The sequence below is a fragment of the Mustelus asterias genome, unplaced genomic scaffold, assembly GCF_964213995.1.
Source record: "Mustelus asterias unplaced genomic scaffold, sMusAst1.hap1.1 HAP1_SCAFFOLD_2721, whole genome shotgun sequence".
Classification (NCBI taxonomy): domain Eukaryota; kingdom Metazoa; phylum Chordata; class Chondrichthyes; order Carcharhiniformes; family Triakidae; genus Mustelus; species Mustelus asterias.
The window spans coordinates 34,111-48,258 of NW_027592666.1; the positions used below are offsets into that span (position 1 = coordinate 34,111).

Here is a 14,148-nt window from a genome sequence, read left to right on the forward strand (position 1 = left end):
CCTTCTGTGCTGGAGGGTTTTAATGAAATTTCCTCCTCCTTCCCTTCTCTCTGAGCTGGGGGCATTCACTGCAGAACCTCACAGGACAAAAGGTTTGACAGACCAGGCAGAGTTGCTCAGGACACACTCTCTCTGCCTCGCTCAGTATCAGCCTGTCCTGTTCCCCTGAACTGACTTCAGTTCCCTCCAAGTCGCAGATCATGACCACCCTGTCTCCTTCCTCACATCTACCCCTTGACAAAAGACCTTAAATCTGTCACCTCCTGCTCCTTGTACCATCAGCTGATAGGAACAGCTTCCCTTCCTCCAAACCTGTCATTATCTTGTCCTCCTTGATCAAACCTCCTTCATAAGTTCATAAGATATAGGAGCAGAATTAGGCCATTCGGCCCATCGAGTCTGCTCCGCCATTCAATCATGCTCTCATATTCAATCATATTCCCATTTTCCTGCCTTGCCCCCAAAACCCTTCAACTCATTACCAATTAAAAATCTGTCTAACTCCTCCTTAAATTTACTCACTGTCCCAGCATCCACCGCACTTTGGGATAGCGAATTCTACAGATTCACAACCCTTTGAGAGAAGGGTTCGCTCAGAGGAGAACAATCCCAGCTTCTTCAATCTAACATTGCTGTTAAAATCCCCCCTCCCCCCCCGCTGCTGTCTCCCCGGACTCATTCGGGAAGATCTCTGCACTCTCTCAGGGAGTGTTAAATCCTCCCTGTTCTATGATGGTCTGAGAACATGGCAAGTTTCTCAATAACTCGTCACCCTCTTTCTACAACTCTTTACTGCCTCAGTCTCTTTGCCCTCTGCTCCACAGTCAGGGAACAGGGTCCATTGTGAATACCCAGCAAAGCTCAGCTACCAAACGTCTGGCTTTGAACCCACCCTCCTGTTGGTCAGTAAGATTGTAACACACCCAGCAACAGGCTTGAGAAATAGTCGTTTTATTGCTGACACAATTAATTACACTCACCGCACTCCCAGTGCTTCTGTGTTGGTGCTCAGTGAACTATTTGTATTTGCAGTGAGTGAATGAGTGAGGGAGGGCATGAGCATCCACACTTGGAAACCCTGTTAGAAAGCAGCGTTACCGCTTGTTACAGTTCCGGAACCTCACGAGCAGTCAACTGGTCGTTCACGAAGATTAGTAATGCTTCTGCTGAAACTTGCTCATCTAACAAGGTGCAATTTCAACGCAATCGGAGAGAGAGAAAAATAAATAAAGAAGTCCATGCAGACTGGTCCAATCAGAGCCGCAGTTCCTGTCTCCAAATTCTGTCAAGGACAATTCATAGTCTCAGGTCCTGGAGACGGAAACCTCAATGGCCACATGGGATGTCTCCCTCAGTGATTCTGTTCATGGGTGAGTCGAGAAAGCTTGACGTACCTCACCCAGCTGGTGAAAACTCTCCCGAGGACAGACGTCACGTTGTTCCCTCCAGGGCAGCCTCTCTAGAGAGCCACGTATTGCTCAGGCGGAGAGAGCCTGGCCTCCCAATGCTGGCACGCCAACCTCACCCGTGCTGGGAGGGATGACATTAAGTCCACATCATGTCTGTGCTTTCCACAAGGGAAGGTGAGGCGACCAAGCAGGATCAGGGAAACTGGTCCACAAATTAGTGACTGAACATTAGAAAGAGAAGGTGATGGGGGGGGGGGGGGGGGGGGGGCAACTCCTCCCTTGGGTCCCACCCGTGTTAATGCCATCGTTAAGGTTCACTCGCCGTCAGTGCTGCACTTGTTCAAGACTGACTCCCAACGTCTGGTAGACTTCCTTCAGAATTAACAGTGCCGTATCCTCCGATTCCCTAGATGGGGGAAGAGAGGAAGTTTAACTACGGTTCAAAGGGAATGCCAACACTGAAAAGGACGGGAAAATGAGGGTGGGAAAACGTGCGCCGAATTGTGGAAAGGGTCTGGGGCACAATGGAGGAGAGGACAATCTCAGCGGAGCCCTCTGGATTCTAGGATGAGGTCATAGGGAGGGAGGCGATGGCCGAGTGGTATTATGGCTGAGTTTCTGGATGAATAGTCTAGCGAATGTTCTGGAGACCCGGGTTCGAATCTCGCCACGGCAGAATGCGGAATTTGAATTCAATTTCAAAATATCCGGAATTAAGAACCTACTGATGACCATGAAACCATTGTCGAGTGTTGGAAAAACCCATCTGTTTCACTAATGTCCTTTAGGGAAGGAAACCTACCATCGCCACCTGTGACTCCAGAGCCACAGCAATGTGGTTGATTCGCAACTGCTCTCCAAGGGCAACTAGGGATGGAAAATAAGTGTTGGCCCAGCCAGCGACGCCCATGTCCCACGAACGAATAAAAAGTCTTCGGATAAGGGGTAGCAAATTTAAAACAGAGTTGAGGAGAAACTACTTCTCCCAAAGGGTTGTGAATCTGTGGAATCCGCTACCCCAATGTGCTGCTGGGGCAGTGAGTAAATTTAAGGAGGAGTTAGACAGATCTTTAATGGGTTGAAGGATTATGGGGAGAAGGCAGGAAAATGGGGATGAGGAGCATATCAGCCATGATTGAATGACGGAGCGGACTCGATGGGCCGAATGGCCTAATTCTGCTCTGATATCTTTTGAACTCCTGCTCTTCCTTCATGTGGCACCTTGTCAGCATGAAGGCCGGCTCCCAATCAGCAGCAACATGCACTGATGTAGCACCTTCAGCGCACAGAGAAACATCCCACGGCTATGCTCAGGTCAAAATGAAGGACAGTCCGACAAGTCAGAGAGGAGTTGGGGACGTGACAAATAAACTTGAAGTCAAATTCTCCCTCAGTGTACCCGAACAGGCACCAGAGTGTGGTGACTAGGGGATTTTCACAGTAACTTCATTGCAGTGTTAATGTAAGCCGATTTGTGACACTAATAAATAAATAAGGTGGGTGTGCTGGAGAATGAACAAGGGGCTATATAAATGCACTGACACATTTGCAGTTCCTCCCCCACTTGATCCAGGAGAAGTCAGGAGAATGTACCGGAATGTTTCTCAGGGAGGGACACGTTGCTGGTCCCAATGCTGCTCTGTTACACTCATCATTCCCCTGAAAACCCTTCAGCACTAACCGAGCTTTATCACAGACTTTTATTCATTCATGAGACATGGGCATCACTGGTTGGGCCCAGCATTTATTGCCCACCCCTAGTTCCCCCGAGGGCAGTTGAGAGTCAACCACATTGCTGTGGCTCTGGAGTCACATGTAGACCAGACCGGGTAAGGACGGCAGATTTCCTTCCCTAAAGGGACATTAGCGAACCAGATGGGTTTTTACGACAATTGTTTCACGGTCATCAGTAGATTCTTCATTCCAGATTATTTTTTATTGAATTCAAATTCCATCACCTGCTGTGGCGGGATTCGAACCCGGGTCCCCAGAACATTAGCTGAGTTTCTGGATTAATAGTCTAGCGATAATACCACCAGGCCATCGCCTCCCCGCCACTTCCTCACTGCTCCAGGGGATGCACTGATGTGCTGGCAGTGACGGCCTAACCTGCTCTCTGCTTCCAGACAGACCCAACCCGACTCAGGGTCACAATTCACCCGACGCCACAGTCTCAAACTCAATCTCCCGGTGTCCTCTCCTGCACTTGGGTCAATCTCCCACTCACCGCTCCCTTACCAGTAACAGAGGTGACTCTGCAGGGCAAACAGGTACTCATTGAAACTCTCGATGGGTTTCTCCTGCAGGACGTAATCGATACGCCGACCACCATTTAACATCCCAATCTTCATCTCCTCCTCCTCCTCCTCCTCCTCCTCTTCCTCCTCCAGGGAAAAGCTGCTGTCCGTCTCCACATCGGCTGCATGGGAAGATCACACGGATCAAACAACAACAACAACTTATATCCACACAGCACCGTTCAGCTCACTAACTGTCCCAAGGTGTGAATCCCCAAGGGAATGAGAACATCAGGCCACAAAAAAACAAAGAAGATTACAGCACAGGAACAAAGACTCTGGGACGTGACCGAGAGGAATATCTAACAGAGGAAAGTGAGGCAGAGCGGTGAGGAGGTGGCAGGGAACAGATTCCAGAGCATCAGGACCGGACAATTGGCCACACAGCCATCACTCGAGAGGCGATTAGAATTGTGAATGTACAAGAGGGCAGAACGCGAGGAGCGCAGTGATCTGCGAGAGCTGGATGACAGAGAGAGGGAGGGGTGAATGGACTTGGAGGGATTTGAAATTTAAAAATCAGGATGTTGCTTGACTGGGACCCGGAGTGGCTGGGTGGGCACAGGGGGTGACTGGGAGCCAGTGTGGGTCAGTGGGCACAGGGGGTGACTGGGTCCCACAGAGGACGACCAGAGGCCAGTGTGGGTGAGTGAATACAGGGGGTGACGGGAGCCAGTGTGGGTGAGTGGGCACAGGGGATGACGGGAGCCAGTGTGGGTGAGTGGGCACAGGGGATGACTGGGACCCAGAGTGGGTGAGTGGACACAGGGAGTGACTGGAAGCCATGCCCACGTCACTGTGTATCAGAGCAGGTGGACTGGGGAATGGGGGAACAGACAGATCAGGTTCAGCACTGAGACACTGCCACACGAGAGAGGTGAACATCTTCCTCACTGTGCCACAACACACACGCCCTCTCACATTCCTTCAGTCCCTCTGGGATAAATTCACCCAGCTCTCAGTCTCAGCATGGAATCAGGCCTTCAGCTGGGGAAGTGACACTGCAATGCGGTATGTGTGAGAGAGAGAGGGAGAACCTGTGTGTGTGTGAGAGAGAGAGGGAGAACCTGTGTGTGTGTGAGAGAGAGAGAGGGAGAACCTGTGTGTGTGTGAGAGAGAGAGGGAGAACCTGTGTGTGTGTGAGAGAGAGAGGGAGAACCTGTGTGTGTGTGAGAGAGAGAGGGAGAACCTGTGTGTGTGTGAGAGAGAGAGGGAGAACCTGTGTGTGTGTGAGAGAGAGAGAGCCAAGTGACAGTGAGAGAGAGCGCGTTTGAGTGAGAACCAGAAAGAGAGAGAGACAGAGTGAGTGAGTGAGAGAGAGAGCGCGGCGGGAGAGCGCGGGAGAGACAGCGAGCGCGGGAGAGACAGCGAGCGCGGGAGAGACAGCGAGCGCGGGAGAGACAGCGAGCGCGGGAGAGACAGCGAGCGCGGGAGAGACAGCGAGCGCGGGAGAGACAGCGAGCGCGGGAGAGACAGCGAGCGCGGGAGAGACAGCGAGCGCGGGAGAGACAGCGAGCGCGGGAGAGACAGCGAGCGCGGGAGAGACAGCGAGCGCGGGAGAGACAGCGAGCGCGGGAGAGACAGCGAGCGCGGGAGAGACAGCGAGCGCGGGAGAGACAGCGAGCGCGGGAGAGACAGCGAGCGCGGGAGAGACAGCGAGCGCGGGAGAGACAGCGAGCGCGGGAGAGACAGCGAGCGCGGGAGAGACAGCGAGCGCGGGAGAGACAGCGAGCGCGGGAGAGACAGCGAGCGCGGGAGAGACAGCGAGCGCGGGAGAGACAGCGAGCGCGGGAGAGACAGCGAGCGCGGGAGAGACAGCGAGCGCGGGAGAGACAGCGAGCGCGGGAGAGACAGCGAGCGCGGGAGAGACAGCGAGCGCGGGAGAGACAGCGAGCGCGGGAGAGACAGCGAGCGCGGGAGAGACAGCGAGCGCGGGAGAGACAGCGAGCGCGGGAGAGACAGCGAGCGCGGGAGAGACAGCGAGCGCGGGAGAGACAGCGAGCGCGGGAGAGACAGCGAGCGCGGGAGAGACAGCGAGCGCGGGAGAGACAGCGAGCGCGGGAGAGACAGCGAGCGCGGGAGAGACAGCGAGCGCGGGAGAGACAGCGAGCGCGGGAGAGACAGCGAGCGCGGGAGAGACAGCGAGCGCGGGAGAGACAGCGAGCGCGGGAGAGACAGCGAGCGCGGGAGAGACAGCGAGCGCGGGAGAGACAGCGAGCGCGGGAGAGACAGCGAGCGCGGGAGAGACAGCGAGCGCGGGAGAGACAGCGAGCGCGGGAGAGACAGCGAGCGCGGGAGAGACAGCGAGCGCGGGAGAGACAGCGAGCGCGGGAGAGACAGCGAGCGCGGGAGAGACAGCGAGCGCGGGAGAGACAGCGAGCGCGGGAGAGACAGCGAGCGCGGGAGAGACAGCGAGCGCGGGAGAGACAGCGAGCGCGGGAGAGACAGCGAGCGCGGGAGAGACAGCGAGCGCGGGAGAGACAGCGAGCGCGGGAGAGACAGCGAGCGCGGGAGAGACAGCGAGCGCGGGAGAGACAGCGAGCGCGGGAGAGACAGCGAGCGCGGGAGAGACAGCGAGAGCGGGAGAGACAGCGAGAGCGGGAGAGACAGCGAGAGCGGGAGAGACAGCGAGAGCGGGAGAGACAGCGAGAGCGGGAGAGACAGCGAGAGCGGGAGAGACAGCGAGAGCGGGAGAGACAGCGAGAGCGGGAGAGACAGCGAGAGCGGGAGAGACAGCGAGAGCGGGAGAGACAGCGAGAGCGGGAGAGACAGCGAGAGCGGGAGAGACAGCGAGAGCGGGAGAGACAGCGAGAGCGGGAGAGACAGCGAGAGCGGGAGAGACAGCGAGAGCGGGAGAGACAGCGAGAGCGGGAGAGACAGCGAGAGCGGGAGAGACAGCGAGAGCGGGAGAGACAGCGAGAGCGGGAGAGACAGCGAGAGCGGGAGAGACAGCGAGAGCGGGAGAGACAGCGAGAGCGGGAGAGACAGCGAGAGCGGGAGAGACAGCGAGAGCGGGAGAGACAGCGAGAGCGGGAGAGACAGCGAGAGCGGGAGAGACAGCGAGAGCGGGAGAGACAGCGAGAGCGGGAGAGACAGCGAGAGCGGGAGAGACAGCGAGAGCGGGAGAGACAGCGAGAGCGGGAGAGACAGCGAGAGCGGGAGAGACAGCGAGAGCGGGAGAGACAGCGAGAGCGGGAGAGACAGCGAGAGCGGGAGAGACAGCGAGAGCGGGAGAGACAGCGAGAGCGGGAGAGACAGCGAGAGCGGGAGAGACAGCGAGAGCGGGAGAGACAGCGAGAGCGGGAGAGACAGCGAGAGCGGGAGAGACAGCGAGAGCGGGAGAGACAGCGAGAGCGGGAGAGACAGCGAGAGCGGGAGAGACAGCGAGAGCGGGAGAGACAGCGAGAGCGGGAGAGACAGCGAGAGCGGGAGAGACAGCGAGAGCGAGAGAGACAGCGAGAGCGAGAGAGACAGCGAGAGCGAGAGAGACAGCGAGAGCGAGAGAGACAGCGAGAGCGAGAGAGACAGCGAGAGCGCCAGAGCGAAGGAAAGAGTGAGAGGGGGAGAGAGAGAGACAGAGAGAGCGAGAGCCAGAGCGTGACAGAGAGAGGGAAGGAGAGAGAGAGAGAGAGAGTGTGAGAGCGTGTGAGTGAGAGCGAGACAGAATGTGAGTGAGAGACAGAGGGCAGTGGCAGAGTGAGTCAGCCTACCTTGCTTCTCCTTGGTTTCTGGTTTGTTGTCTTGCTGCCCCAGGGGACTCGTGTTGTGTGGAAGCTGTGGTGTGGGTGACCTGGTAAACGACTGCCAGGCATTCCGCAGGGAGCAAAACAAACCATTCTTTAAATCGGAACCCATCCGTGTCAGACTGTCCTTCAGTTCTGTTAGAATAGAAAGAAAGAGCATCTGAGAGAGATCGCTCGACTCAAGGAGCTGCCAACACACAACCACAGTGGAGAACGTGCTGATTCCGTACAGACAGTGACCCGAGGCTGGAATCGAACCTGGGTCCCTGGCGCTGTGAGGCAGCAGAGCTAACCACTGTGTCACCGTATCGCCCGGACCAAGGCTGGGAGAGGGGTGGGAGCAGTGGGTCGTACTGGGAGAAATGGGAACCCTCACCAGTTCTCTCAATCTCTTGTCTCCATCCAGATAGAGACAGGACTGTCCCGACCAAAACAGGTTCCAAGCAAGCTGGGAGATTGACCACACACTCGTGTGGTGCTTTGCAAGGGTCAAGCAAAGGCATGATGGGCCAAGTGGCCTTCTTTAGTCGATTGTACATATACAATGAGATACTTGTCAAGGGTCCGTCTGAACTCTGTACAGAGCACAGTGAGATGGAACATTTTGAGACTGAATGATGCTGAGAGGGAGGAAGTCGCTGAGGTAACGTGGTCAGATCTGGCCCTGGTTCAGGACAGAGTGTGTTGGAGAGACAGCGCAAAGCTCCCTTACCCAGGTGCATTCTCTTCCTGCCCTTGTGATGAGGAATCAGCATTGGCTCCAGTTCCACATCTGGTACAATCATGGGTTCAATTCTGTAAGCCACAGGATCAAACTGCGGGGGGGTCAGGGGGGAAGACACAACAAAATGGTCAAAATTCCTGTTAGTTAAACACACAAACTCAGAGTTCTCCAAACCAGGAACAGAAACCTGCCAACTCCGAAAACCAACTGCCCCAACCAACTGCCCCAACCAACTGCCCCAACCAACTGCCCCAACCAACTGCCCCAACCAACTGCCCCAACCAACTGCCCCAACCAACTGCCCCAACCAACTGCCCCAACCAACTCTTCAAACCCGGAACAGAACCCTGCCTACTCCTCACTGGGGTGAGTGGGACCAGGAACCTACCAAAGCGTCTGTAACAAGACAAATATTTTCCACGACTTTCAAACCATGCATCAGGGCTGCTCTCCAATCAGAGGCTGGATTCTGGGGAAACCGGGACAGCAGAGAGAGAGGAGGGGAGAGGGGGATGTTGGAACTGAAATCGGAGCATGCGTTGGAGAGTGCGGGGGTCCAGAGAGGGACACATCGTGAAGGGCAGCCTGCGCCGACTTGGGATTGGGAGACATTGGAAAGGTGAGAGCGGGATTCCGAGTGAGCTAGAGTGGAAAAGGGGGCCACTTGCCTGGATGGGTGCAGCTCCAACAACACTCAAGAAGCTCGACACCATCCAGGACAAAGCAGCCCCTTGATTGGCACCACATCTACAAACATTCACTCCCTCCACCACTGACGCTCAGTAGCAGCAGTGTGTACCATCTACAAGATGCACTGCAGCAACTCACCAAGGATCCTTAGACAGCATCTTCCATCTACCATCTAGAAGGACAAGGGCAGCAGGTAGCTGGGATCACCAGCACTTGGAGGTTCCCCTCCAAATCATTCAGCATCCTGACTTGGAAATATATCGGCTGTTCCTTCACCATCACTGGGTCAGGATCCTGGAACTCCCTCCCGAACAGCACTGTGGGTGTACCTACGCCTCATGGACTGCAACGGTTCAAGAAGGCAGCTCATCACCACCTTCTCAAGGGGCAATTAAGGATGGGCAATAAATGCTGGCCGAGCCAGCGATGCCCACATTGAATTTTGGTGAATCGCGGTGTTTAGATGGACAGTCCAGAGCTACATCATCACCTGGAACCTTTCTCTCGCTGACAGAATGGGGAAGTGAAAGAGTGTTGTATCGCTCTGCTCTGCTCTGTATCCTCCAGCTTGGACAGATAGTACATTAACAGTGTAACAGACAGATTGGTAACTCTGCAATTCCCTCTGGGTGACTCTGCCGCTTCTCTTTATAAAGTCAGTGGCTGGAATCTGTTCCAAGTAGCAGACGGGAGAAATGTGACAGGCAGATGCTCAGACACGGCCCACCAGGGACAGTTCCCACCCTGACACCAGGGTGTGGAGATGCGGAGACGTACCGGGTGATAAATGTTGAAGAAACTCTTGCACGTTGGCAGCGTGTAGCTGGGATCGATAGTCTTCAAGCCTCGCACGGTCAGGAACATTCCGATTGGTGAGCCAAACGCAAAGAAAATCTCCGGCTCAAAGTCCATGCGTGGATAATTGACCGAGACCTGAAAGAGGAGGAGGAGGAGGGGCGCAGTGGGGGGGGGAGGAGGGGGGCAGTGGGGGGGGGGGGAGGAGGGGGGCAGTGGGGGAGGGGGAGGAGGGGGCAGTGGGGGGGGAGGAGGGGGGCAGTGGGGGGGGAGGAGGAGGGGCGCAGTGGGGGGGGAGGAGGAGGGGGGCAGTGGGGGGGGGAGGAGGGGGGCAGTGGGGGGGGGGGAGGAGGGGGGCAGTGGGGGGGGAGGGAGGAGGGGGGCAGTGGGGGGGGAGGAGGAGGGGGGCAGTGGGGGGGGAGGAGGAGGGGGGCAGTGGGGGGGGGGAGGAGGAGGGGGGCAGTGGGGGGGGGGGGGAGGAGGAGGGGGGCAGTGGGGGGAGGAGAGGGAGGGGGGGGAGGGGAGGGAGGGAGGGAGGGGAGGGAGGGGGGAGGGAGGGAGGGAGGGAGGAGGGGAGGGAGGGAGGAGGGGGGTGAGATAATAGCTCTTTTTAAAAGTCAATGTTGAAACCCGATAGCGCACAGTTACAGAGAGGCTCACATTCACAGGGCAGCACAGTGGCACAGTGGTTAGCACTGCTGCCTCACAGCGCCAGGGGTTCGATTCCCGGCCTGGGTCACTGTCTGTGTGGAGTTTGCACGTTCTCCCCGTGTCTGTGTGGGTTTCCTCCGGGTGCTCCGGTTTCCTCCCACACTCCAAAGACGTGCTGGTTAGATGCATTGGCCGTGCTAAATTCTCCCCCAGTGTACCCGAACAAGCGCTGGAATGTGGCGACTCGAGGATTTTCACAGTAACTTCATTGCAGTGTTAAAGTAAGCCGACTTGTGACACTAATAAATAAACTTTAAAAATGTTCATTGCCTTGCTTAATGCAGCAACAATTGGTGCCTGGGGTAAGGTCCTCTGAGGTGTGATGGTACAGTGCCAGTTATTGATAAATGTGATGCTTCTATGGAATGTTTTAAAGTTCAGTTTTTTCCTGCTGGGAGTCAGTGTGTCTGTGAAACATGCAGCCCGGATGCAGCATAATTACTCATTGAGCCATGTCGTGCTCTCTCACCTGGACCAATTGAACCCAGGCTGGTGTGTTGCCAAGTTGATGTTTATAAAATTGTCTGTTCAAAAGGGAATGTTTTTTTCTGCACTTAGAGTTTAAATTAAAAAAAAAGATGCAGGTGCATATGCAGTACACAGACTGAAACATTATATCAAGAGGCCAGACAGTAGCGTTGCCAAGACAACAGGCTGTTTTTGAATTTTGCCCAATCAATTTAAATTAGGCACTTGGATAACAGCAGCCTATCAGATTTGAATTTAATGTTTTGGTAACCTGAGAACCAATCCTATTGTGGGGATGTTGGTATGTCATCAGGGGGTATAAGAGACGGAGGGGGGGGCAGTGGCACAAAGTGGAGAAGAGTGCCTGCTGCAGGTCACAGCTTCATCGAGAGGGGGAGGGAGAGAGAGAGAGAGAGAGAGCCAGCAACTGCTCTCTGCCACAGCTCATTTATGTCTTAAAAGAGAGCCTCACCTTGATAGTGAAGATAGCAAAGGAAGACAGAGGCTCCAGACAGAAGAAAGAAGATTCCGGAAGGCGACAAACCTAGTTGTAATTTAAAGAGTGACTAAAATTTCTGTTTTTTTGTTAATAAGTGGGAATTGTATTTATCGAAACAACATTCCATTGGAACAGTGTTTGATTGGGTTTGTTAATAGTTTAGTTAACCTGTTCACTGTTAGTTAGTTAGATTTAGTTAGTTACTTGTTGATTTTACAGAGAGTGTCTCAGGTAGTTATTTTGATTTAGCCACTAAAAGTTGCTGAAGCGCCGATATTCCCCCTTCTCACACTCACTTTAACAGATTATAAAGCGCGTACTCCTGTTTGAGTGGTTAAGTGTCAGTTCTCAGAGAGGGAATCAATCTCCCCTTTATAACATCGAGAGGTTATCCTTGCTCACGCCGCTGTGTAAACTCTTACCTGGCCAATACCCACGTTGAACTGTTCGTAATTGACTGAAGTGAGGCTGCTGGTGGACAGGGGGCGCTGTGACTGCTCGCCGCCACCTCCCTCCTCTCCGCATTGGCTGCCTTTCTCAGTAATGGTCCTTCCCATTGGTTCCCCCATTTGCTCCTCCTCTCTCTTCACCTGCCAATCACAAGGTTGACAACTGGTCACAATGGCGTCAGGGTCACGGCGCCCTGTCCAAGGGGCAGGTTTCCGCGTGGCAATGGGCCCATTCACCAGAGCTCGCTTCATCGTCATCTCAGCAGTCAACCCCCACTCAGCCCCCTACCCCCACACCCCCTCCCACCCTCACCCCCTCCCAGCCCTCCACCCCCTCCAAGCCCCCCACCCCCCCTCAGCACCCCACCCCCTCCCAGCCCTTGGCCCCACCCCCACCCAGCCCCGCACCCCCTCCCAGCCCTCACCCTTGACCCTCACGCTGTCCCCCCTCCCAGCCCCCCACCCCCTCCCAGCCCTCACCCCCTCCCCCCTCCCAGCCACCCGCCCCCTCCCAGCCCCCCACCCCCTACCAGCCCCCATCCCCTCCCAGCCCTCGCTCTTGCCCCCCACCCCCACCCAGCCCCCCACCCCCTCCCAGCCCTCACCCTTGCCCCCCACTCCCCGCCCTTGCCCCCGCCCCCCTCCCAGCCCCTCACTCCGTCCCAGCCACCCACCCCCTCCCACTCTCACCCCCCCACCCCTCCGCACCCTCCCAGCCCCTCAACCTCAACCCCCCACCCCTCCACTCCAAACACCCCCTACCCTCCACACTCAGCCCCCACCCCTCCCACCAGCAGCCCAACCAACCGCCCACTGCCCCCCCCTCCCTTCCCGGCATTAGCAACCAATAGACCCTATAGCAGCTCGCTTCAAGGGGGGGGCGGGGGAGAGAGAGAGGGGGCGGGGGGGGGAGAGAGAGGGGGGCGGGGGGGAGAGAGAGGGGGGGCGGGGGGGGAGAGAGAGGGGGGCGGGGGGGGAGAGAGAGGGGGGGCGGGGGGGGAGAGAGAGGGGGGGCGGGGGGGGAGAGAGAGGGGGGGCGGGGGGGGAGAGAGAGGGGGGGCGGGGGGGGAGAGAGAGGGGGGGCGGGGGGGGAGAGAGAGGGGGGGCGGGGGGGGAGAGAGAGAGGGGGGGGCGGGGGGGGGAGAGAGAGGGGGGCGGGGGGGGGAGAGAGGGGGGGCGGGGGGGGAGAGAGGGGGGCGGGGGGGAGAGAGGGGGGGCGGGGGGGGGAGAGAGAGGGGGCGGCGGGGGGGGGAGAGAGAGGGGGCGGGGGGGAGAGAGAGGGGGCGGGGGGGGGGGAGAGAGAGGGGGCGGGGGGGGAGAGAGAGGGGGCGGGGGGGGGAGAGAGAGGGGGGCGGGGGGGGAGAGAGAGGGGGCGGGGGGGGAGAGAGAGGGGGCGGGGGGGAGAGAGAGGGGGCGGGGGGGGGAGAGAGAGGGGGCGGGGGGGGAGAGAGAGGGGGGGGGCGGGGGAGAGAGTGGGGGGGGCGGGGGAGAGAGTGGGGGGGGCGGGGGAGAGAGTGGGGGGGGGCGGGGGAGAGAGTGGGGGGGGCGGGGGAGAGAGTGGGGGGGGCGGGGAGAGAGTGGGGGGGGCGGGGGAGAGAGTGGGGGGGCGGGGGAGAGAGTGGGGGGGGCGGGGGAGAGAGTGGGGGGGGCGGGGGAGAGAGTGGGGGGGGCGGGGGAGAGAGTGGGGGGGGCGGGGGGAGAGAGTGGGGGGGGCGGGGGAGAGAGTGGGGGGGGCGGGGGAGAGGTGGGGGGGGGCGGGGGAGAGAGTGGGGGGGGCGGGGGAGAGAGTGGGGGGGGGCGGGGGAGAGAGTGGGGGGGGCGGGGGAGAGAGTGGGGGGGGCGGGGGAGAGGGTGGGGGGGGCGGGGGAGAGGGTGGGGGGGGCGGGGGAGAGAGTGGGGGGGGCGGGGGAGAGAGTGGGGGGGGCGGGGGAGAGAGTGGGGGGGGCGGGGGAGAGAGTGGGGGGGGCGGGGGAGAGAGTGGGGGGGCGGGGGAGAGAGTGGGGGGGGCGGGGGAGAGAGTGGGGGGGGCGGGGGAGAGAGTGGGGGGGGCGGGGGAGAGAGTGGGGGGGGGCGGGGGAGAGAGTGGGGGGGGCGGGGGAGAGAGTGGGGGGGGCGGGGGAGAGAGTGGGGGGGGCGGGGGAGAGAGTGGGGGGGGCGGGGGAGAGAGTGGGGGGGGCGGGGGAGAGAGTGGGGGGGGCGGGGGAGAGAGTGGGGGGGGCGGGGGAGAGAGTGGGGGGGGCGGGGGAGAGAGTGGGGGGGGGCGGGGGAGAGAGTGGGGGGGGGCGGGGGAGAGAGTGGGGGGGGGGGGCGGGGGAGAGAGTGGGGGGGGGGGGGGGCGGGGGAGAGAGTGGGGGGGGGGGGGG

The 14,148-nt window shown here is 58.7% G+C and overlaps 1 protein-coding gene across 1 annotated transcript; it reads right to left on the minus strand.

Annotated features, from left to right (window-relative positions):
* Nucleotides 1-937: 937 nt before the first annotated feature.
* On the minus strand, nucleotides 938-12,043 carry LOC144489961 (triacylglycerol hydrolase DDHD2-like). Its single transcript, XM_078207792.1, has 6 exons — nucleotides 11,759-12,043; nucleotides 9,641-9,796; nucleotides 8,162-8,264; nucleotides 7,417-7,584; nucleotides 3,648-3,828; nucleotides 938-1,815 (listed from the first exon to the last, which is right to left on the minus strand). Exons 1-6 carry the CDS (start codon nucleotides 12,041-12,043, stop codon nucleotides 1,734-1,736), a joined length of 975 nt encoding a protein of 324 aa, XP_078063918.1. The 3' UTR covers nucleotides 938-1,733.
* Nucleotides 12,044-14,148: the final 2,105 nt, after the last annotated feature.